Raw genomic sequence first — 23045 nt, 5'->3', positions numbered from 1 at the left:
GCCTCCTTCCTCTGGTCATGTCCCAGTAGGCCCCTCCCCCCTCTGAGCGAAACCTGCCTGACGCGTCGGCCCTTTCTGCGCACGCGTGGGCCAGTGGCCGTCCCGTGAGCCTCCCGGACTCCCCAGAGCCAGCCAGAGTGGCCTTTGCAGCCACCGTCGCGGCGGCCGCTGAGGGAGCGGGGGGCGGGGCGGGGGGACTCGCGCTGCCTGCGCGGCGGGGCAGCCGACGGAGCTCGAGGCGTCCGGGGCCTGGGCGCGAGGCCGGCGGGGGGATCGCTGCGGGGGAGGGGAGCCATGGTCCTGCGCCAGGGCCGGTGACGGCGGGGCGGAGCGGAACGGAGCAGCCCGGGACTCTGAGCACGTCTCTTCCCGGGGGCCTCGCCCTCCTCCTCCTGCCGTCGCCGCCGCCGCCGCTGGCCGCGATTATGTCCGGCCGCCGTTGCGCTGGCGGGGGAGGACCCGGCGCGGGCGCGGCCTCGGCGGGGGAGGCCGTAGAGCCCGCGGCCCGGGAGTTGTTCGAGGCTTGTCGGAACGGGGACGTGGAGCGCGTCAAAAAGTTGGTGACCCCGGAGAAGGTGAACAGCCGCGACACGGCGGGCAGGAAGTCCACTCCCCTCCACTTCGCCGCAGGTAACTAACTTAAGGGGCCGCGGCCGGCCGGAAGTGGAGCGCTCGCCCCCCGGGCCCGGGGTCGTCTGGGAGGTTGCAGCCCCCCTCCCCCCGCGGCCAGGCCCCCGGCGGAACCCCGCGACGGAACTCTGGGTCCCGGTTACCGGAGAAGGGGGAGGGGGCAGCTGCAGGCCCTTGACCCCACCCACCGTTTAGGTGGCGTTTAGTTTGTTTTTAATCTCCCAAACTCTTCACCTTGATTTCCCGTCCTGATTACTGGACTGTGGCCCAGGACCACTGGCTGCCTTACTCACACTTGGGGTGATTTGAAGGGTAGAGAGTCCTACCCACCCCCATATGTTCCCTCATTTCCTACCAGAAATTTCTACCATTAAATCTTGGGGTTAAGGCACTAAAGGCCTTAGTTGTAACGCAAATGCTGATGGAAGGGGTAATAGCCTGCAGCGTTCATGTGATAGTTACGGCAAATAAGATTTGAGCAATTCAGTTCAACAAGCGTTTATTACAAAAATAGATATAATAAAAAATTGCAAACTTAAAAGAAAGGACCAGTCAGAGCTATTAGAAAATCAAGGGAGAAATTACGTTAAGGGGGGAGGGGTGACAGAGGGAGTACACAATAAGTTTAGCAGATTTGGTGGCATACTTTTGGCCTTGTCTCATTAGACACTGGACTTGGAAATTCTGATTTGGGGTTGTGGGGGTGGGGTAGTCAGAAAAGGGCCTAGCTTGATAAGTGGGTGGGACAAAAGAATTCTGGACAAATTGTGGGCTGTAATACATCTACTTGAGAATTTGTTTGGGACTAGGCTTACCTAAATTTTAAATTTGCCAAGAAGTAATGAAGTCTGACATTTGTGTATCACCTTACAATTTGCAAAGTTCACATATGTTGTTTCATTTAAAACTTAGGTTAATTTTTTGTTTCCTTGTTTCCCTTTTCCTTGAACAAAAATCAAGTTTTCCTCTCACTCCTACCCTTTTTTAAATCCTTTTACTAAAACACGGGGGAGAAAGGGCAGCATGAGAATGCTAGGTTAAATCAGGGTGGAGGAATCACCAAAGACTTGCTGTCCCTATTTTATACAATTTTGTCTAAGGCTTTTTCAATGGATACTGTCTTTGGCATGCCCAGCATGCAGGAACTTCTTGTTAGGCAATGTGGGTTACAGCAAAACGACTGCTTCCTGGCTTTGAGTAAAGTAACAAATTGATTTAATAATATGAAAATAAGATTATTTGATTCCACTCAGTCTGTGTGAAAGGAAAGCATGTAGTAGAAACTGGTCTTTGAAGATGAGTAAAAATAAAATCTAGATGTCTGCAGTTATGTTGGTTTCTCCTCCCCCATCTTTGTACACAGAACTCATGTGCCTTCTCAACAATCTCCCTACACCTAAACTTGCCTCACCTTTTGCCTCCAATTGCTGATTATAAGAATTTGAAAGGGAAGAGGAGGAGACAAGAATGGGAGAAAGGCTATAAAAGTAAAGATTAATGTAAGAGGTTTTTTTAAAGTTAAACTTTGTAAATTCAATCTAAATGAGAATTAGTTTTAAAATAATGAATAAAACTTGTACTTTTTTTTCTTTCCATTGGGAGAGTAATTCTGTAATCTCTATTTTATAAACTGTGTAATGTTAATACAGTGATATTTTGTAAATAGCTGTGTTGGAATCTTTACATGGATGGTTCTGTGTAACTAACAGAACACATAAGCATGTGTGTATGTGTATATACACATACACATAATTTTTATGTTTGTATTTTGTAATAAGAAGGATTTTGAGTAACTTGTGTGTAAGGTGGAGGTTTGACTTTACATGGAAAAATTGACTGCATTTTTCTGTATCAGTCAACATTTATGAAGTGTCTACCATGTCTATCACTGTACTTAGCTCTGGGGAGATTAAGAAAAACAAAGTCATTTCTGTCCTCAAGTAAGCTTGTGTTCTGTAGGAGACAACAGTACACAACAGTATATACAAGGTATTTTGTGGGAGAAACAGTAATAGCTTGGGGGGGGGGTCAGGAAATACCTCTTATAGAAAAAGGAACTTGAACTGACCTTAGAAGATTGATATTCTAAGAGTTGGAGGTGAGGAGTGGGATACATTCCAGGCATGGGGGACAGCCTATACAAAGATATGGAAGTTGAGAGTACAGATACAATTTTGACTTTTGTATCCCTAGTACTTATCATAGTATACAGTAAGTGCTTAATAGATGCCTTTTGGTTTAGGGTGTCCTATGTGAGGAGCAGCAAATAAGCCATTTATCTAAACTTTAGAGTGTGAAAAAAGTGTGTAATTAAAACTGAAGATCTTAAATGCTAAACAAGAGGAGCATATATTTTATCCTAAAGGCAATAGGGAGCTACTGGAGCTTTTTTTTTTTTTTGCGGGGAAGTGACCTGCTACTAAGCCTGCTGTCCTTTGAATAATATCTCTTTAGCATCTATGCAGAGGTTGGATTAGAGGGGGAGAGACTTGAGTAGGAGATGACTGTTAGGAAGCTATTGTAGTACTCCCCGGAGGTAATAAGGGTGGTGGCTGTGTGAGCCAAGATAAGAGAACCAATATGAGAGATAGCTGACTCAACATGTGGGGTAAGAATTCCGGGTTGAGGACTCCAAGGTTGTGAACCTGGATGGCTAGAAGGACAGTAATCCCCCTTAACAGAAATAGGGAAGTTCTGGGGAGAAGTGGGGTTGGAGAGAAAGTTGGGGAGAAAGATGAGTTCTGTTTTAGATATTTGGAGCTATGAGACATCCAGTTGGTGATACAGTTTTGGGACTCAGGAGAGAGACTATAGCTGGATATGTATAAATTTGGGTAGGTAGACTTATCACATAGAGATAATAGTTAAACCCATGGAAACTGATGATCCCTAAAAGAGACAATGTGGAGAGTAAGAGAACTTCATTTTCCTTAGATTCCTAGGCAAATAATCACATAAAAGAAAAGTCATGGGTTTTTCTCCCCAAGTGGTAAGTGGTTAACATGAGGGCCACAGACTGCAGAAAAGGAGCCATGCTAAGTATGTATATAAGGCCAGAAAAATGTTTAGAAAAATTCTAGTTTCAAAAAGCGGGATCAACTAAGTATTGCAAGAATTAATTTTTGTCTATATTTTCACTTTGTTGGCTTTTTTTTTTTAACGGGAAACTCTTTGGAGTCTTAGATACTTTTCACTGTAGAATTATATCGCATATACTTTCAGCCAGGGACGTGTGTTAAGTCCTGAAGGGAAGAACACACCAATGGAATTTAATTTTCTGATTGGGTGTCAGATTCTCATTTCTGTGCATGTATTATTTTTCATTGTTAATCCGTAAATGTAATTTTCCCTTGAATACTTGCCAAGCATCAGCTCAATTTTAAACTGGGGGGGGGAGCTAAGTGGCACAGTGGATAGAGCACCAGCCCTGAAGTCAGGAGGACCTGAGTTCAAATGTGGCCTCAGACCAAACACTTGACACTTTGTAGCTGTGTGACCCTGGGCAATTCACTTAACCCCAATTGCCTAAAAACTAAAAAAAATAAAAACTAAAAAAAATAAACTGTTTCTCCTAACAATCTCCCAAGAGTTGAGATAAAAAGGTTGAGACCTTTTGAAAGCTGAAATTGTCATTAAGGTAAGTCAAGAAGTTACTGAGTGCTCTACTTTTAGTGGAGATACTGTTCCAGCAAATGACTGAATGTTTGAAGTACCGCCTCACCATTTTATGCCTCCGTGCCAGGCTTGTGATGTTTCTTGAACTTTGTTCTTTTCTGTCCAGAACCTCTCTAATATGTTCCAGTGATAATATATATGGTCTACACTTCTTTTACTCTTTCCATTGACCTTAACCAAGATGCCGTCTTCCATGCTCTGCTTCCTAAATTGTCACGCCTGAGTATTCCTTCTTACTATATCATGCTACCCTACTTTTAATTAGCCTTTTTCTTTTGAGTAGGCTATTATTTATTCAGAACTATTCAGTCAGAAATTTTATCCCATCAAGCCTCAATGATAGTATTGTAATTAAATTTGCCTCCTTATGTTAAGACCTCTAGTTCGACTTGCTTGTTATGTAAACTTTGAACATTTATGTATAGACTTTTGAGGCCCTGGATTTTACCACTGGAGATTTCCTTGGATTTTGTTTTCTTGGAACTTCTGGATGTCTTGGTTGCTGGTCTTTATTCATGAATTGTAGCTACTCTGTGTATCTAGCTTGGTATGTGTACTTAGGCAGTTTTCTTCCTCCCCAGCACATTTTAGTTTTAAACCTTTTTTAGTGCAAGGCACTCAGAAAGTACATTCTTCCCAGCATTTGTTAGTTGTGCTCTGTTCTTGGTCAGGAATCTGACATCACTGTATTTTAAGCCTTGACCTAGAAATCAAAATCCTTTACTTAGATAATGTATTCTTTAACTCTTTTTTTCCATTCAGACTTTTTGTAACCCATAATGTGAACTAGAGGAATATGATTGTATATATTAGGATAAAATACATTTAGTTCCTCTTTCAAAAGAAAAGCTTGATTCTAATAATGATAAATATTAATAAGCCATGGTTTTCTTTTGGAGTTTTCCTTAATCAGGTAGAATAAGGGAACCAGTCTTCTGAACTTTGAATGTCCAGAATGGTTCTAAATCTGGAATTAAGAAAGAAGAATACAGGACCTTTTTGAAATTATTTAAAGAACTGAAGAAAGTCCATACAACTGATATGCTGTGGTTCCTTAATTTTCTGAACATTACCTGTGTTAGATTCTAAGCTTCTTGAGGGCAAGGGCTTTCTTTTGCCTCTTTTTGTGTCTCCAGCACTTAGCACAATGCCTGGCACACAACAGGCACTTAATAAATGTTTCCTGGTTGATTGACAAGAAAGAAAGGGAAGGGCTCCAATTCAAGGGCCAATCTTTTCAAGTAACTCCAGAGTGAGCAGAGACACAAGAGACAAGAAAGAAATGTAGACAGAAGGAGAGGGTAAAAGAAAACTGAATGAGAGAGCATATATTAAGCCCTCATTGTGCATAAAGCACTGATGATATAAATAGAAAAGCAAGACTTCCCCATTCTAATAAGGGAAGACAACACATACAGGAGTCTTCAGATGGAAAGGCCCCCTAGTTCTTAGAATTCATCTTCTTTTGCCTCACTTCCATTGATAAAACAGTATTTGTTTCTGAGTTGAACAGCTTGTAAGTGTCAAGGACTTTAGTGGTAAGAACTTTGTTAGATGAGTCTTCAGTACCTGTGGCTAGGGGGGAGGAATGGAAGAAGCTTTGGTGTGCTATAGCATCCACAGGTCATATTTCCAAAAGGTTAGTCCCTTTTGTGGTGGCAGTGGGGTGGGGGGTGGGGAAAGGGGAGCGATGTCACTTTCCCAGCTCTTGGGCATAGTGTTAGGGTCTTCTCCACTGGGTCTCAGGGAAGGTGGTGGCAGTGGTTTGATTCACTTGGCACATGATGTTCCCATTTCTCACGCAAGAAACCTTGCTGCTCTTTCTATAAATTCACTGAGCCATAGACTATAAATGCTGTATGGTGTTGACCCAGCTGAGGAAGTCCTCAGAGAGGAAAGATTGTATCACTCTTTATAAAAGAAAATGGAGAATTTTCTCACCTGTCTAACTTTGATGCCTCGGTTTCCCTGCAGAGCACCATCTTCCAGTTGAATGATCATTACCTAGATAAATGCTACCTAATCCCTCAAGAGAGAAGAGGTAGCAGTGGTAGAGCTGTGAAGATTACAAACAGAAGGGGACCAGGGGAGGTGAAATGAAGAGTAGGGACAGAGCCCTATAAGAAGAAATAAACACTGGAACAACTTTCTGAACTTAAGGGCAGAAGCCTTCTGTTTTTACTGTGCTAAGACCACAGGCATAGGAAATTTGGGGAAGGAGAGCTCCAACCTACCTTCCCAGCCTTATTACATACTATTCCTCCTCATGTACTGAATGGTCCAGTATGGCCTTCTACATACATAGCACTCCATTTACCATCTCCATTCTTTGTACTGGCTGTTTCCCATATCTGGAATGCACTTTCCCCTTATCTTCATTTCTTAGAATCCTTAGTTTCCTTTAAGATTTCAAGTGCCAGCTTCTACATGAAGCCTTTCCTGAGCCTCCCAATTCTTGGTATCCCATTTCTCACCTTTTCTCTATTCCTGTATAAGTATGTACGTGATTTCCCCAATAGAACAAGCATTAATAGAAGACCTATACTAGGTCATATACTAGATGCTAAGGATGCAGAATTTTTTTTTAAATGGACCTCAGGGTCCAAAACAAAATACATTGTCTTTTATGCTAGATCTGCCCCTCTTCGAGATTAACATATTTCTGTTGAGGGCACCACTGTCCTTCCGGTAATCCAGGTTCTCAGCTTCAGTGTCATCCTTGACTCCTTACTGTCATTCCACACACATCCAGCCATTTGCCAGATTATATCATTTCTACTGCCATAGTGTCTCTTATATCTGTCCCCTTTTCTCTACTCACATGGCCACCTCTGTAGTTCAGACCCTCAACACCTCTTGCCTGGACTATTGCAATTACTTCTTAATTATTCTAACTGGTTCAGATCTCTCCCTACTTCGATCTGTCCCTCCACATAGCTTACGTAAATGGTTTTTCTAGAGTACAAATCTGACATCCTTGTTCAACAAACTCCAGTGCCTCTTCATTATTTCTAGGATCAAATATAAACCCCTATTTTTTGGCATTTAAAAGCCTTCACAAAGCTCACATTTCCAGCTTTATTACATATTACTCCCTCTCCCACACTCAGAGATCCAGCCTTCTTATTCTTGTTCACATAAAGCAGTATCTCTTACCAGTTCATTTTCACTGGCTGTCACCTGCTCTTGGAATTTACTCAAGTCCATGTCAAAGAATCCCTGGCTGCCTTCAAGATTCAGGTCTAGCAGCCACCTTTTACATTTAATCTTTCCTGATTCCACCAGTTACTAGTGTCTTCCTCCCAAAAGGACCACTAGACTATAATGTACATACTCAAGGGAATATTTATTTAACTTTTGTCTTTGTGTCCACAGTGCTTAGCACAATGCCAGATACTTAATATGCTCTTAATAAATGTTTCTTGTCAGAGTAGCACCATCATCATAGTTATTTCCATGCAGTACTAAACTTTTGTCTTTTCTCAGTTAACTAATTTCATATCCATGCTAGGAAGCTTAGGAAAATAAATCAAGAGGGGATAGAAACTGAGCTAATGGTAAACCTAAACTGCATACAGGTCTTCTCCCCTGCATAAGCTTTCAAAGGCATATGTGCACTTGTTAATACTCTTTCATCCTCAAAATTGTTTTGTATTATTTTGTATCAGCTTGGAATTATTTATGTACAAGATGTGTCTCATCCTCTTTCTGCCTCCCAGCCCTCATGTAACATAAGCTTCTTGAGGGCCAAAACTGTTTCATTTTTTACACATAGACATTTCATAAATGTTTGAATTGAAACCCTCAACATTGTATTTTTATAATAACTAGAGAGTAAATTTAGTAGGAATACAACTCTCTGTTGGGCCTCATATCATATGTGAGAGTGTGGGGCAGCTAGGTGGCGCAGTGGCTAGGGCAATGGCCCTGGATTCAGAAGGACCTGAGTTCAAATTTGGCCTCATACAGATAACAATTACTAGCTGTGTGACCCTTGTCAGTGACTTAACCCCATTGCCTAGCCAAAACAAACAAACAAACAAACATATGTGAGATCTAAATGTTTCCAACTTTGCATCATTAATAAAGTTCATCAATGACAACAAAAACTGGTGCAGGTTTTTTTACATGTATGTTTTTGGTTTGTTTTATACTTGTGATTTTCAAAGGTAAATTAAAAGTTCTAGTGATCGTATTTCCCCAAAATAAATAATCTTTTTCCCCTTAAAAAAAGCTGTTGGACTAAATGAAACTTTAGATATATTTTCTTAAAAATTTTTATTTTTGCTGTTTCTGAAAGTCATTTAAAATGTTCAGAATTTAAACTTGTCATTATATACCAGTAACCTTACACAAGGTAATATTATTAATATCATATGTGATAAGTCATTGAAATAACTAAACAAAATCTTAATTTTTCTTGTTAGCCCTTCATTTCTATAATCAATTACTGATAGTGTTAATATTGATTACAGGTACAAGAAAAATATCTGATACTTATATCCTGCTTTATTGTGTAACAATTCTTTGGGGGCCGGTGAAGGAGATGTTATCCCGTTTTACAAATGAGGCTCCAGAGAAGCTAAATGACTCGTCCAAGGTTACAGAGATAGTAGTAATTAACCTGACACCTTAAAGGGTTGTTTTGATCAAGGAATTAATTCAGTTTTTCAACAAGCATATCTGTTAAGTCCCTGTGGCCTAACCCTCCTGTATCTTTGTCTCCCCCGTTAAAAAATGAGCTCCTCAAGAGTAGGAATTGTCTCAGTTTTCTATTTCTAAAGCCTAGTGCTTTGCATATAGCAAGTGCTTAATAAATGCTTTTCTTTTATTCATTCATACAGTATGAAAGGCACTGTGCTAGGATACATAAACACACATATGTATCCCTTATATATGTATGTTTATATCTATACACACACATACATGCATGTACATATATATGTATATGGTAATTTGGGGAAGCAGAGTGTTACAAATGGGGGATAGAGGAAGGCTTCAGAAAAGGAGATGGCAGCTAAAATAACTCTTGAAGGATGATAAGGATTCTGAGAGCTAAAGAAGGAGGACATTTAAGGCATGGGGGACTGACTGCTTGTGTGAACAAATAGGGATGTGGGTCATATCCCTAGTCAAAAATAAAAGGCTGAATTCAAAAATTAGCTAGTAATTCGGTTTGACCGATTTGGTAAGAGAAGATTGAAATAAGACTAAAAAGGCAGATTGGAACACAATTGTGTAGGGCTGTAAGTGCCAGGCTGAAGTTTCATTTTATACTAGAGGCCATAGGGAGCCACTGAAGACTCAAGCATGAAAGTGACATGTCTTATGTATGCTCTAGTTTATTTTGTTGTCACTATGGTAGATTTATTTAACCTACGTATGTGTTGCTTTCTTTCCAATAGATCAAAAACTGTTTAATATTTGTTTTTCTATCTGCAATTCCTAAGTCATGGTGGAGACTTGTAAAGTTGAATCCAGGCAAGTGATGAGAAAGGCCCTGATGTGGTGTGTGAAATAGAGAAAAATGAACAGATACCAGAGATATTTTGAAGACAAAATCAAAAAGATTTGGCAGACTGTTAAGATCATAAAATGAGAGATCAGTCAAGCATGAGAGGTTATCAGCTGGAGTGAGTGAGAAAATAGTAGAGCCATTAGCAGAAGTAGCTAAGGTCAATATAAGGGGAAATTAAATAAATGTCTCTCCTGAATTACGGTCAAGCTGCCTTTTGGACATTTCATACTGGATGTTTTATAGGCATCTCAAACTCTACGTATCCAAAATAGAACTCTTAATTTCCTACCAATCCCCTCCCACCGTTTTGAACTTTCCTTATTACTATCTCAGACTGGTCTGCACAGCCTACAGCCTGTTTGCCAAAATGTAGAGGATGTTTTCCTCTACATTTTTTGAGGGCCGCCTGAAATCCTTTGGCAGACCCTGCTGGTTGTGCAGGCCTGATCTGGGACACCATCCTTCCAGTTATCCAGGCTCACAATTTCAATGTCATCCTTGATTCTTCATTCTTAACACCACATATCCTATCCTTACCAGATCTCAACATTTCTTTCTTTCATATATGGCCCCTTCTGTCCATTCGTACAGCCACCACACTAGTACAATGCCTCATCACCACTCATCTGGACTATTACAATAATCTAATTAGTCTCCCTGTACCAAGTCTTTCTCTACCCCAGTTCATCTTGTACTCATCTGTCACAGTGATTTCCTAAAGCCCAGGTCTATCTGTATCTAAAAAAAACCAACCCAAAAACAAAACACCCCCGGTAAATTCCAGTGGTTCACTGTCATCTCCAAAATAAAATTGAAGCCCTCTGTTTGACCTTTAAATCTCCTCACAACCTGACCCTTTCCTGCTTTTCCAGAATTCTTATATTTTATTCTCCTCAACATACTCTGTGATCCATCTAAATTGGCCTGCTTGTGGTTCCTCACTCTGTTCCTCATTTGAGATTCCTGGCTCTGTATCTTTACAGTGGCTGGCTGTCCCCTTGTACCTAGAATGTTCATCCTCACCTCTACCTCTTAGTTTTCCTTGATTCCTTCAAGACTCAGCCCAAATCCTACCTTGTACAGAAGGCTTCACTTCCATCTTCTCTACCAGAATAATCAAATAAATTGCAATTTTGTGTGACTATTCAAGAACTCCCTCCAGGTTGACATCTTCTTATCTGAGCAGCTTCAGATCCCATCAAACTACTATCATTTAGCCCACATGTCTCCATTTATCCACAGGAGCATAATTCTTTTTCATATGCCTTCATGAAGTTCAAGCATAACATGCAAAATTATAGGCAGGGAACTTGGCTTTAAAAGCCTCAATGCTAGTGACTTCCTCTCTTGATTCTCTCGTTTATTTCGCGCGCGCGCGTGTGTTTGTGTGTGTGTGTGTACACAGACATATATCTTGTGTGTATATAATTGTATGTGGTCTGTGTTTGTGAGAGTAGGGATTGTCTTTTGCCTTTCCTTGTCCCCAGTGCTTATCACAGTGTCTGGCACGTAGTAGGTGCTTAAATAAGTGCTTATTGACTGACTGACTGACTGACTTGTACATAGTTATTTATATATTTTCTCCACCATTAGAATGTGAATTCCTTTAGGGTAGGAACTATTCTTGCCTTTCTTTGTATCCTGATAGCTTAGCACTTAAAGGTTTGAAGAGCACTTTATAATTATCACATTTATCCTAACAACTAACCTGGGAGATAGGTGCCATTATTATCTCCATTTTACAGATGGGGTGCTAAGGCAGACAGAGGTTAAATGACATACCTAGAGTCACTCAGGTAGTAAGTGTCTTGAGGCTAGATTTCAACTCAGCTCTTCCTGACTCCAGGTCCTTTCACTCTGTTCACTGCTCCACCTAGCTGCTTAATAAATGCTTGTTGACTGAAAGGTGTTGTGTTCCAATTCTGTACCAGGCATTGTGCTAGGTTGCAGAGACAAAAATGAAATAGTCCTTACTCTTAAGGAGCTTACTGGTAGAACAAACTTCAGATAAAATAAATGCAGGAAAAGAGAATAAGTTTGATTTTGACATGTTGTGTTTGAGTGGGACATCCAGATGGAAATAACCATCAGACCATGGGCAGTGCAGAAATGGAATTTAGGAGAAAACTAGTGGTATATATGGGAGGCATCTTTATGGAGAAAATTTAATCAATTGGATTAGATAATATCAGAGGTACCTCATGGTCTCATGAATAGGGTGCTGAATTTGGAGTCTGGAAGACCTGGATTCAAATACTACATCTGACTCTAGCCGTGCCATGGTCAAATCACTTAACTTCTTGGAGCATCAGTTTCCCTGTCTTTAAAATGATGAAATTAAGAAACAGTCTGTGTAAAATAGTTTGCAAACCTTGAAGCACTATGAAATGTCAGCTCTTCTTTTCACCAAGGGAGAAAATGTGGAGAGAACAGATCCGCACAAAATACTTAATATGAATTGTTTTCCTCCAGTATCTGTAACCAATCTTAGTATTGGCAATCTTAAATAAATATTGGCAGTTTTCCCCGATAACGTGTACATTGTACCCATTATACAACCTTCACACATTAAAAGACATGTAGGATCTTATAACAAATGGTAGAAGCTGTTTTTAAGTGAAGATGTGTTAACAAAAATAGCATGATCCTGCAAATAAGAGGGGAAATTAATTTATTTTAAATGTGGAAGAGAGTAGACTGTTCTGCTGTTCTGCTTGGCTCCAAAAGACAAGTAGGAGTAAAGGGTAGAATTTGAAAAAGGCAAACCTAAACTCGGTATAAGGACAACCTCCCGAAGAATTAAAGCAGTCCAAAAATGAAACACTGCGCTTCTGTAGGGAAGAGTGTCCTTTATCAGATATATTATAAAGCAGATTTGTTCAGGTACGGTTGGACTAGGTGTGCTTGGAGATAGTGTTCCTCCTAGGCCTACGATTGAGTCTGCTGATGCTCATGAGCCACACAGAGGGTCTTTGAACGAGGCGACCAGCTGCCCTCCGAGTTCGTATGTTCTTGAAGCCAGCCAGCCGCGCACACACTCAGTGTTATGCATGGTTTGCTCATCAAGTGGCAACACGATAATCACAGGGACTTCAAAGGACACAGTCTAATCTATGATGAAAGATGCAGAAGTAAATATTTTTAAATGTTTTTATTCTGAACTTTAAACACCAAAAAGTTTCCATATTCACAATAAAAAACAAAAAGTGGATTCTTAATAAAACCATGAGTCTTATTTCATATCATTTACTCTGTGTGTGTGTGTGTGTGTGTGTGTGTGTGTAAAATTGTGCATATTACTTTCAAGTTGCCTGGCTTATCTGTGCTTCCTTCTGAATTTCCATTTGCTTTTATTCAATTTTTTAAAGCTTTCAGTGGTCTCATATTTAACATCACTATCGTTAACTCTTCCTTCCCTGTCGTCATCTTCTCCTCTCTGCCCCATTGAAAAAGAAGAGAGAAAAAACCTAACCATTTGGTGTAGTCATGTAAACCAATCAGAACAGTAGCCCTATTCAAAGTGTGTGACTTTATATCTTATATCCGTCACCTCTCTTCAGGAAGTAGGTAACATGCTTCATCATAAGTTCTCTAGAGACATAGTTGGTCATTATATAGATCAGAGTTCTTCAGAGTTGTCTTTACAGTGTTGCTGTCTTTGTATAAATTGTTCTCTTAGTTACACGCACTTTGCTCTGGCAGTTCATACTACCTAAGATCCTTTGCACTTATCTCGTTTCTTACAGTGCGATAATGTTCTGTTATATTCACATGCCACACTTTGTTCAGCCATTACCCAGTTGTCTATAAGAGGCAATCTAAGGGACTACCTTAGATTGTAGTTCTTTGTTCCCTCTCTCCCTTTTCTCTTTCCTTCATGATCAGGAAGCCTGTCGTTTCCTCCCTGGTAATGCCACCCCTCCTCTGTCCCTTGCTTATTTTCCTATTGAGTTTGATGTATTTCTGTATCAAATTCTTTGTATGTGTCTGTTTCACTCTTATTTGCCTATTTCAGGTAAGTGAAGTTCATCTGATGCCTTCCATGTTTGTATGCACTTCTCACACATCCTAATCACAAAAATAATTATTTAGCAAGTTCCACCCCCTTTCTCCTTTCTACACGATTGTATTCCCTTTGTGCTGCCTTTTTTTTTCACCTTTCATATCCTCAGAACAGAACCAATCCCACCTTCAGGAGTACTGGTTTTTCATTTAACTCCTTCAGTACCCTTCAAAGACATTAAGGACACACGTTCTCTCCTTATTAGAATGTTAGCACTACATTATACAGTTCCTTCCAGTTGCTCAAATAAATTTATCTTCAGACTCTTGTGTTTGTATTTCAAAATTTCTACATACTTTGGTGTTTTAATCAGAAATGCTTAAAAGTCTTGGATTATACTAGGGATAGATTTTTTTTTCCCTCCCCAGTAGGAGTAAACTTATCTTCCTGCATGAGTCATTCTTGGTTCTAAAACTTTTGTCTTTTGCCTTTTGGAATATTGTATACCAAGATCTCTCATTTTTAGTAGTAGCTTTCAGGTCTTGTGTTATACTGACTGATTGGTCCGTTGGTATGTGAAGTTACTTTTTTCTAGACACTTGAGTTTTGTTTGGTTGTGTGGTTGTTGTTTTTCTTTCTTTTTACCCGGAGCTCTGGATTTTGACTGTGATATTTCTGGGACTTTTCCTTTTTTAGGTTCTTCCCTCCCAGGAAGTGATTAGCGAATTCTTATTTTCACATTTGCCTTCTGCTTCTGATAAATCTAAGTAGTTTTCCTTATGATTTCTTGAAATATAGTATCCATACTTTTTTCCCTCCAAAAGCTATCTCCTATTGATCTGTTTACCAGGTCAATTGTTTTGGCATCAGATATCTTTCATTTTCTTTTATTTTTTCAATCTTGATTTTATTCTAATATTTCTTACTGATTTCTGTTTGGTCTTTTCTAGCTTTTAGGGAGTCCATTGCTTCACTAAGGTTAGCCACTTTCTCTGCCACTGCCTCCACCCATCTCATATGATAAGTTGGCCTTCCATGCACAAGTGATCCTTTTTTATTCCATTTTCTCCAACACATTGCCTCCTCTATCGTCATCACTTTTTTCACTTATCTTCAATCTTTCCCTGTCTGCTGGATGTTTCCTTACTGCCTATAAACATGCCTATATCTTCCCCATTCTCAAAAAAAACTTCACTTGATCCATCCATTCCCTATTCTATATGTCTTCTCTTTTTTGTGGCTAAACTCCCTGAATTTGTAACTCCAGTGCTGGTTAGCACAGTGCCTGGCACAGAGTATATACTTAATATTGATTGATTGACAGACTTTCCCTTCTCATGTACTTACTCCTTCCTTTTTTTTTTTTTAGTCGAGGTTGTCATGAAGTTACTTTCTTTTGGCAGCTATGTAGATTTGCAATAATTTTTATACTTTTTTTAATTTACTCATCTCTCCAGCTTTAGTTCCTGAATTGAGGCTTTGTGATAGGGCCAGCCTCCACTCTTTGCTGAATTTTTGAATGGGGTAGTCAGCCAGGACTAGGTCTTACCCTGGGTTCCTGAGCTGACCTCCACCTCCTAGAGTTATATCTTCCTGCATCTTTGAGCTTCAAAGTGCTGGACCTTCAGGGCTTTCTCTGGCCATTCAGGACAGAGTGTTAGGGATCTGAGAACCCTTGGGCCTGTTGTATCCTAGTACGAACCTACTCTTCTCTAAGATCCTTTCAACATTTCTGTCCCAAGAATTTTTTTATTATGCTGGGGCTGTTTCAGGGCAGCTTTCTGCTCTTGCTGCCTATAGAGAGCCTTGCAGGCTCAATATCTGTGTCCCTGGTTGTCTCTGGTCACATGATGAGAGATTGGACTGGTGCTAGCTTTTGGAGGGGGAAAAGGGGAGAGATGGTTAGGGCTATCCCTTTCCTGTTGATCTCTTAGGCATTTCGGGGGTGGGAGAAATTACTTACTGTATTTTCTCATTGGATTTCTTGATTATTCTGTTTGGTTTGAATTTCAGGGTTTTGCTAAAGTAAGTCTGTGGGAACTAGGCAGTCTGCCTCCCATTCAGGCAGCTATCTTGGCAAGAAGTCAAAAGTGGATATTTTTTAAAAGTATATTGACATAAGTGTTAAAAATAAGTTTTCAAATAAGTCAGCATTTTGAGAATCTGCTTTTGGATGCAGCATCTGAAGGTTTACATATAACATGTGCTTTTCTCCTAGGTTTTGGTCGGAAAGATGTAGTTGAATATTTGTTACAAAATGGCGCTAATGTCCAGGCTCGTGATGATGGGGGTCTTATTCCTCTCCATAATGCCTGCTCCTTTGGTCACGCTGAAGTTGTCAATCTCCTCTTGCGACATGGTGCAGACCCAAATGCTCGGGATAACTGGAATTATACTCCCCTGCATGAAGCTGCAATTAAAGGAAAGATTGATGTTTGCATAGGTAATCCTTTACTTCCTTGAAGAATCTTCATTCAGGATTTATTTGTTATGTTCAAATTTTGCTAGACTGAATTTTAATAAAAGTAATATGAGATGCTGAGAACCTAGGTAAGGGCTCTGGAAATGGGGAGGAAAAAAAAAGATAGCCAGTCTACAAACATTTATTAACTGCCTTCTGTATGCCTGGCTCTTTGGAGGTACAAACACCAAAGGTGAAAGAGGTGAGATATTTCAGAAGAATAATTGACAAGACTGTGTATATGGTCTGTTGGTAAATAATAGGAATTTCTTTTTGTAAATGGTCTCCTTGTTCCTCTCCACTAAGAGTTTCTCTCAGTTTGCGTTTTGTTTCACTGAACCTGTCTAAACTAAGTGACTCTGTTGACAAGAGAGAAGTACCAGGGAAGTAGGACCTAGAAGAAAGTGTTCAAACAGTGCAAATGACTGAAGCCTTTGGGGCTAGAAGGTAAAACCAGCTTGTTGGGGTCAGGCACCCACACTGCGGTTAAATAGTAACTGAACAGCATCCCATATCACTATGTTTTGTGAACATATCCCAAGGGCTTCAGACGACTTTACATAAGACAGTTTAGAAAGTATCATAAAGCTCTTCAGTTTGTTTGTAAGGGCTGTTAAGGGGACTTTGGTTAACAGGGCTGATCTCTCTTTTCTTCATTAGCTATATCACCCTGAATACCTCAAAGAATATTTGACAACATACATATTTTCAGCTAATGAAAAATATAAATGCAGTGTAACAAAATAGAGTCTATCTAGAAGGCCAACAGTTTTTTCTGGCAAAGTACATTTCCAATTTTATTGTGGAATTAGGATCACTTAGAGAAATTTAATTTGTAAGCAAATTTTGCTTGTTGAATCTGGTTTATTAGATGAGAGAAATCTTTATGTGGTAATATTTGAATCCTAGGTAGTAATGATAATTTGTTTTTTAGAGCTCTTGCCTTATATGAATGTAGTTTATAAGGATACTTAATAGATAAATGGACTATGTGTCTGAATAGATATTTAATATGTCAGGCATAACAAACCAATGTGGAATTTATAGTAATGTCATTAAGACAAAGAACCTTTGAGCATCTTCAGGGCTTTGTCTGGGCCAGAGCTTTTGAAAATACTAATTTCTGAATGCAAAATCATCAAGTTCTTCTCATTAGAAAAACATATCTGCTATTTTGCAGTCCTCTTGCAGCATGGAGCTGAGCCAACCATTCGTAATACAGATGGAAGAACAGCATTGGATTTGGCAGATCCATCTGCAAAAGCAGTGTTAACTGGTAAGGCATTGGTCTATTCTGATATTTCAGAATGAATATAAGGAACAAAGTCTTCAGTAAATAGGCTTTTTTCCCCCTCAATGATAATACCTGGTGCGTGAATGTATTATAAAGAAGTACTACATACTATTTCATTTCACAACAGCCCTGGGTGTTTATAAAACAGGTATCATTGGGGGCAGCTAGGTGGCGCAGTGGGTAGAATACCACCCCTGGACTCAGGAGGACCTGAGTTCAAATGCGGCCTCAGACACATAACACTTAATAGCTTAGTGACCCTGGGCAAATCAGTTAACCCCCATTGCCAAAAAAAAAAAGGAAATATCATTAACCATGTTGTTTAAATGAAGAAATTAAGGTTTAATATAGTTAAGCATCTTGTCCAGGATGGCCAGGCTAGTGTGGGGCCAGAGCTGGAATCCATGTCTTCTGGCTTCCAAGCCCAGTAAGTTAAGTACTGCATATATGTTTATATCACTGCCATGTCATGCAAAAAAAAAAATTCTCCAAGTATTATTCTTACTCAAGGTATTTTTTAATTACAAAAAGGTACCTCATTTTTGGTAGCACAATCAGGAAATAAGCTGTTCCTATTAAGATACTTTTTCCAACAACTGAAACTTATTCTTTTAAGGACCTTTTTTTTTTTTTGGCTAGGCAGTGGGATTAAGTGACTTGCCCATGGTCACGCAGCTAGTAAGTGTTATGTGTCTGAGGCCACGTTTGAACTCAGGTCCTCCTGAATCCAGGGCTGGTGCTCTATCCACTGTACCACCTAGCTGCCCCATTTAAGGACCTTTTTTTAAAAAACCATTTTAATGGATTTCTTTCTAAAATGTGTTACATGTTAAACAGGATCTAATGGCATGGGTTTTGGGGTGGTGGGTGTGCGGGGAGATGACTTATGGGCCCTTATAGTGAGTAGAAATTACAACTTTTTCCATTTGCTATAATTTAGTGATGTCTTTCGGGACTATTGAGAGGTGTAGTGCTATTTGTCCTTCTATAGAATAGTCCTAAACTGCTATGCTTTTGGGATCTGCTTTTTATTACTTTTATTTCTTACTTAGATGTCAGCTGTCTCTCCTTGTTACGTGTCATCCTCTAGTAGTAACCCTTTATCCTATCCCATCATCTTCTGATAATCAAGCTTATTAAAGTTATATTTAAATTAAGAGTAAACCTAAGAGAGATCTTCTTTAAATAAAATTTCTACTTTGTGATATGTCCTTAGACAACTCAGTTTCTTGTTGCTTACTTCTTACAGGTAGCATTAAATAGCTAAGACTGCCACATAAGTAACCTACAGATAAAGAAGTATTAATGTGGCCAGCAAGTATACAATATGTTCTTCTTTCACTGTTCAATGACTTTATCTCAATAAAAAGCCTTCCGCCAGAAAATTCATAACTTAACTCATTTTTTACAGGTGAATATAAGAAAGATGAACTCTTGGAAAGTGCTAGGTAAGATAAAGTAAATGTATATGATATGACATTTTTAGAATTTTTTGCAAGTACAACTTTGGGTTCTAATTCTTCTTTACAACATGACTGATGTGAAAATATGTTTAATAGGAATATATATGTAGAGCCTATATGAGATTGCACGCTGTCTTGGGAAGGGATGGGGAGAAAATTTAAAACTCAAAAGCTTATGGAAGTGAATGTTGAAAACTAAAAATAAATTAGTTTTTTTAAAAAAGTGCAACTTTGAAAAAATAGCTTTTTTCCTCCTGTAGATGTTTGTGTATACGTGAGGTTAAGATTTCACAAAGTGTGTAAATTACTAAACTATTTTCTGTTATAGGAGTGGCAATGAGGAAAAAATGATGGCCCTGCTTACACCATTAAATGTCAATTGTCATGCAAGTGATGGCAGAAAGGTATCTCTATGTACAAATTACTTCTTTATTCATTTGCAGTAAATCACTTGTTTTTGGTAAATGTGTTCATCTTAATGGTTAAAATTTTTAACCAGTTTTAGCAGAGCAGAAATTTCTGTTTAAACAAAATACTAAGGCCAAGTATAAAATTCTACCAAAATTGGTGATACTGCCTGCATTTGGCATTCACGTATCTACTTTACATTAACAGAAAAGTTAATAGCAAACTTATTTAGTGTCTATAGTATTTCTAATAGACTTTTTAGAACCTAAGTTTTAAAACTGACTTCATAGAACTATTTACTTGATTGAACTTTTCAAGTATTATTTACCTTTGACCTTGTATTTTAATTTGTGGCTTTGGTATATCTTATTTAACTTAACTCTGGTTGTGGAAGCTTTACTGTTTTGTCTTTATTGATATTTAATTCCTTATACTTTACTATGATCTATCTGATTTACCCGATATTATTATTTTGATAGATTAATAATAATCTAATTTATTATTTCAGTCAACTCCATTACATTTAGCAGCAGGGTACAACAGAGTTAAGATTGTGCAGCTGTTACTACAACATGGAGCTGATGTACATGCTAAAGACAAAGGGTAAGATTGTTTTAATTTGCTACATTATAAGAATGATAACATTTTAAATGTTATATAGAGAATACTTTTTAAATTGTGATTTTTAAAAATAAAACCAATTGCAACTATTAGTACTTTTAAAAATGAACTTCAGTATCTTGATATCTATAATGCTTTTTTAGTTATTTCCTCCTTCCGAGCCTTACATTGCCTGTATGTACTTCTGCACTGTAATTTTGTATTTGTTTTTCTTTGAACAAGGATGTGCATACTGATTTTCTGGTTCAGCTTTCTTCTTATAATATTTTGTGTCTTTATTCTTAATTACATTATAGTATTCCATCATATTGAACATAAAGTTTAGCTCTTCACCTATTGTTACACTAGGCTGTTTTTAGTTTTTCAGTTTGTGATTTTAATATTAAATTTCAACATTAATGAAATTGAAAGCTACTTGCGGTTTATTTTTTCTTGAGCTTGTTCCGTGAATGAAACATTTCATAAATTTATTTTTTAGTATTTATAACATAGTTAAGATTTTTTTTTACATGAAAAGTCGTCTACTATATACAAGGCATTGTGCTGGCTGTGATAGATATATAATGAGATAATATAAGGTGTTTTCCCCTTAAGCAGCTTATAATCTAGTTCGGGAGCTAGGCTATATAAGTTAAAAGGTATGTTACCAGGATAAGATGGCCTATGCTTAGTGCCAAGTGAGTAGTATAAGCAGATGTGCCATAGTTCAAATCGATCGGTCGTCACTAAAAACTAACAGTTGAATTTTGAGCTTGACTTTGGGGAGGGGTAGGTCTTAGAACAGCAACAAGGGGAAGGTGACAGTATTTCTTGTGAGAAAAATAGCATAAGCAAAGATTCAGAGACAGAAATATTAGGAGAACTGTGAGTTTCATATCTTGGTTGGAACAGAATTAGCACAGGAGTGGTGCAAAATAAAATTTAAGAGATTACAGTCAGGTTATACAAAGCCTTGAGTGCCAGTGCAAGGACCAAACTTTCAGGTGTGCCAACATTAGGAAATAAAAGAGGAAATAGAGCCAACAGAGACAGAGGGATAAGAAAATACCTTTGGGTTATTGAGCGTTAGCCTTTTATGCTTGACTTCTAGATATCTCTTACTTTCTTGTATATTCCATAGAAGCCTATTGTACTTTGTTCTTTAGCCAAGGAGGTGATGGCAATGGTAGAAGGAATACTAACAATTATTATTAGCGTTTATATAATGCTTTAAGATTTATGAAGTACTTTTACATGTTAACTTTTTTTGGCAGAAATGGGCTCTTCTTGCAGCCTCCTGTGTATTTTCTGCAAGTCTTCTTATATATTACCGTTGTTGATAGGAGATAAAAAGCAACCCTACCCTATCCTGAACTGTAGCAGTTAAGTCTCTTTTCACCTAACAGTATTTCACATGTTTGATGGGTCTAACTATTTGAAACCTTCCTCTTTAATGATAGGCATGAAATTTTATTAATTCAGGTCAGGAAACAGTATGTGAGGGCCTACCACTATGGCCAGATAGACCCTGCCCAAGCAGAGAGGGCCACTTGGAGCCATTCAGTATCATCAGGACAAAATCATTAGCTATGGTTTAAGCTAATCAGAATAAGGAAACTCATATCAAGAAAGAAAATAGTTTTATTTTTTCAGGCCATCAAAGAAAAGCCTGAATGGATTTTTAAGTATTTTTTACAAGTTTGTTCTTTTAATTATGCTGTTTAGCTAAGTTAAAGTAGATTTGACACTTATTTTATGTAAACCCTCTTTCAAAATGAGTTGGTTTTGAGTGTTCCTAGTTACTGAAAAATAGTCTTGCCTCAGCAATTTTCCACAGATGGTACTTAGGATAAACTGTAATGTAGAAATTTATGAAGTTAACATAAATGTGTGAAACAGGGCATATGTGACAACAGGTATTTCTGTCAAATCTTAGAGATCTGGTGCCACTACACAATGCCTGTTCCTATGGTCATTATGAAGTAACAGAACTTCTGGTGAAGGTTAGTACCTTTGTATTTCTCTAAAACTTGTTTCTTATGTTTTGTGTGCCCTGGCACGTGTCTTACAAAAGTTGCCTAAGTCACTGAGAGGTTAAACGATTCATAGACAGTATGTCACAGGCAGGACTTAAACTCAGGTCTTCCTATCTCTGAGGCTATCCATTGTGCCCCACTGCTTGTCCTATAGTCACTTTGTATAATTACATTTAAGATAGTAACTTGATATGGAATAGAGAAGAGCTACCCAAATTCATTCCTATATGTATATACACTATCTTACCATACTGTGAACTTTCAGGTTTATAATTTATTATACACACATATGTATACATGTATACATACACACATACATATTATATATAAACTTTATAATTTAATACAAAGACAAAATTGCCATTGTGTGATCAGCAAATTAAATAGTTGCATAATTTGTGACAGTAGTCCAAGTTTCAGAACATCTGAAATATAATATTTATTTGAAGGGGATAGGGGCTAGGCAGTGGGGTTAAGTGACTTGCCCAGGGTCACACAACTAGTAAGTATCAAGTATCTGAGGTTGGATTTGAGCTCAGGTCCTCCTGACTGCAGGGCTGGTTTTCTTTCTACTGTGCCACCTAGCTGCCCCAAAACATAGTATTTAAAAGGCAGTCCTTATTGAAGTCCCTAACCATGAAGAAAATCAGTGGCTGTGTTTTTAATAATCGCTGACAAATTTTGCTTCATATTTTCAAAGGTGTACTTATATTTTTATTTCCTTAATTATCCAGACTAGTGTGAACTAAAGGTAGTCCACAACTTATAATTATCCTGTATGTAGAACAGCTGTGGGAAAATGACCAGCACATTGGTTGAGAGTTAAGATCTAGATTCAAATCTTGGCTTTGCTACTGCCTACCTTTGTGGTTTGGGGCATGTTACATGACTTCTCAGGCTGTCAGTTTCATCTATAAAATCAAAGAGTTGAATTATATTATTACTAAGAATTTTTCC

At 38.6% G+C, this 23045-nt stretch overlaps 1 protein-coding gene across 2 annotated transcripts in view; it reads left to right on the top strand.

The window, feature by feature from the left end:
- The first annotated feature begins 306 nt into the window (after window positions 1-306).
- The window catches only part of TNKS2 (tankyrase 2), a 57908-nt gene continuing 35169 nt past the window's right edge, over window positions 307-23045 (top strand). For both annotated transcript variants that reach the window (XM_020964100.2, XM_020964099.2), the window contains exons 1-7: window positions 307-630; window positions 16045-16269; window positions 17468-17563; window positions 18993-19029; window positions 19373-19448; window positions 19961-20055; window positions 21989-22055. In XM_020964100.2, coding sequence (XP_020819759.1) covers window positions 426-630; window positions 16045-16269; window positions 17468-17563; window positions 18993-19029; window positions 19373-19448; window positions 19961-20055; window positions 21989-22055 — 801 coding nt within the window. In that variant the 5' untranslated portion in view covers window positions 307-425. The remainder of the gene's footprint in view (window positions 631-16044; window positions 16270-17467; window positions 17564-18992; window positions 19030-19372; window positions 19449-19960; window positions 20056-21988; window positions 22056-23045) is intronic.

The sequence above is a fragment of the Phascolarctos cinereus genome, unplaced genomic scaffold (genome assembly GCF_003287225.1).
Source record: "Phascolarctos cinereus isolate Bilbo 61053 unplaced genomic scaffold, phaCin_HiC Scaffold_3;HRSCAF=262, whole genome shotgun sequence".
Taxonomy (NCBI): Eukaryota; Metazoa; Chordata; class Mammalia; order Diprotodontia; family Phascolarctidae; genus Phascolarctos; species Phascolarctos cinereus.
The sequence above is the reverse complement of the archived record's forward strand: the minus strand, read 5'-3'. Positions and strand labels throughout refer to the sequence as shown.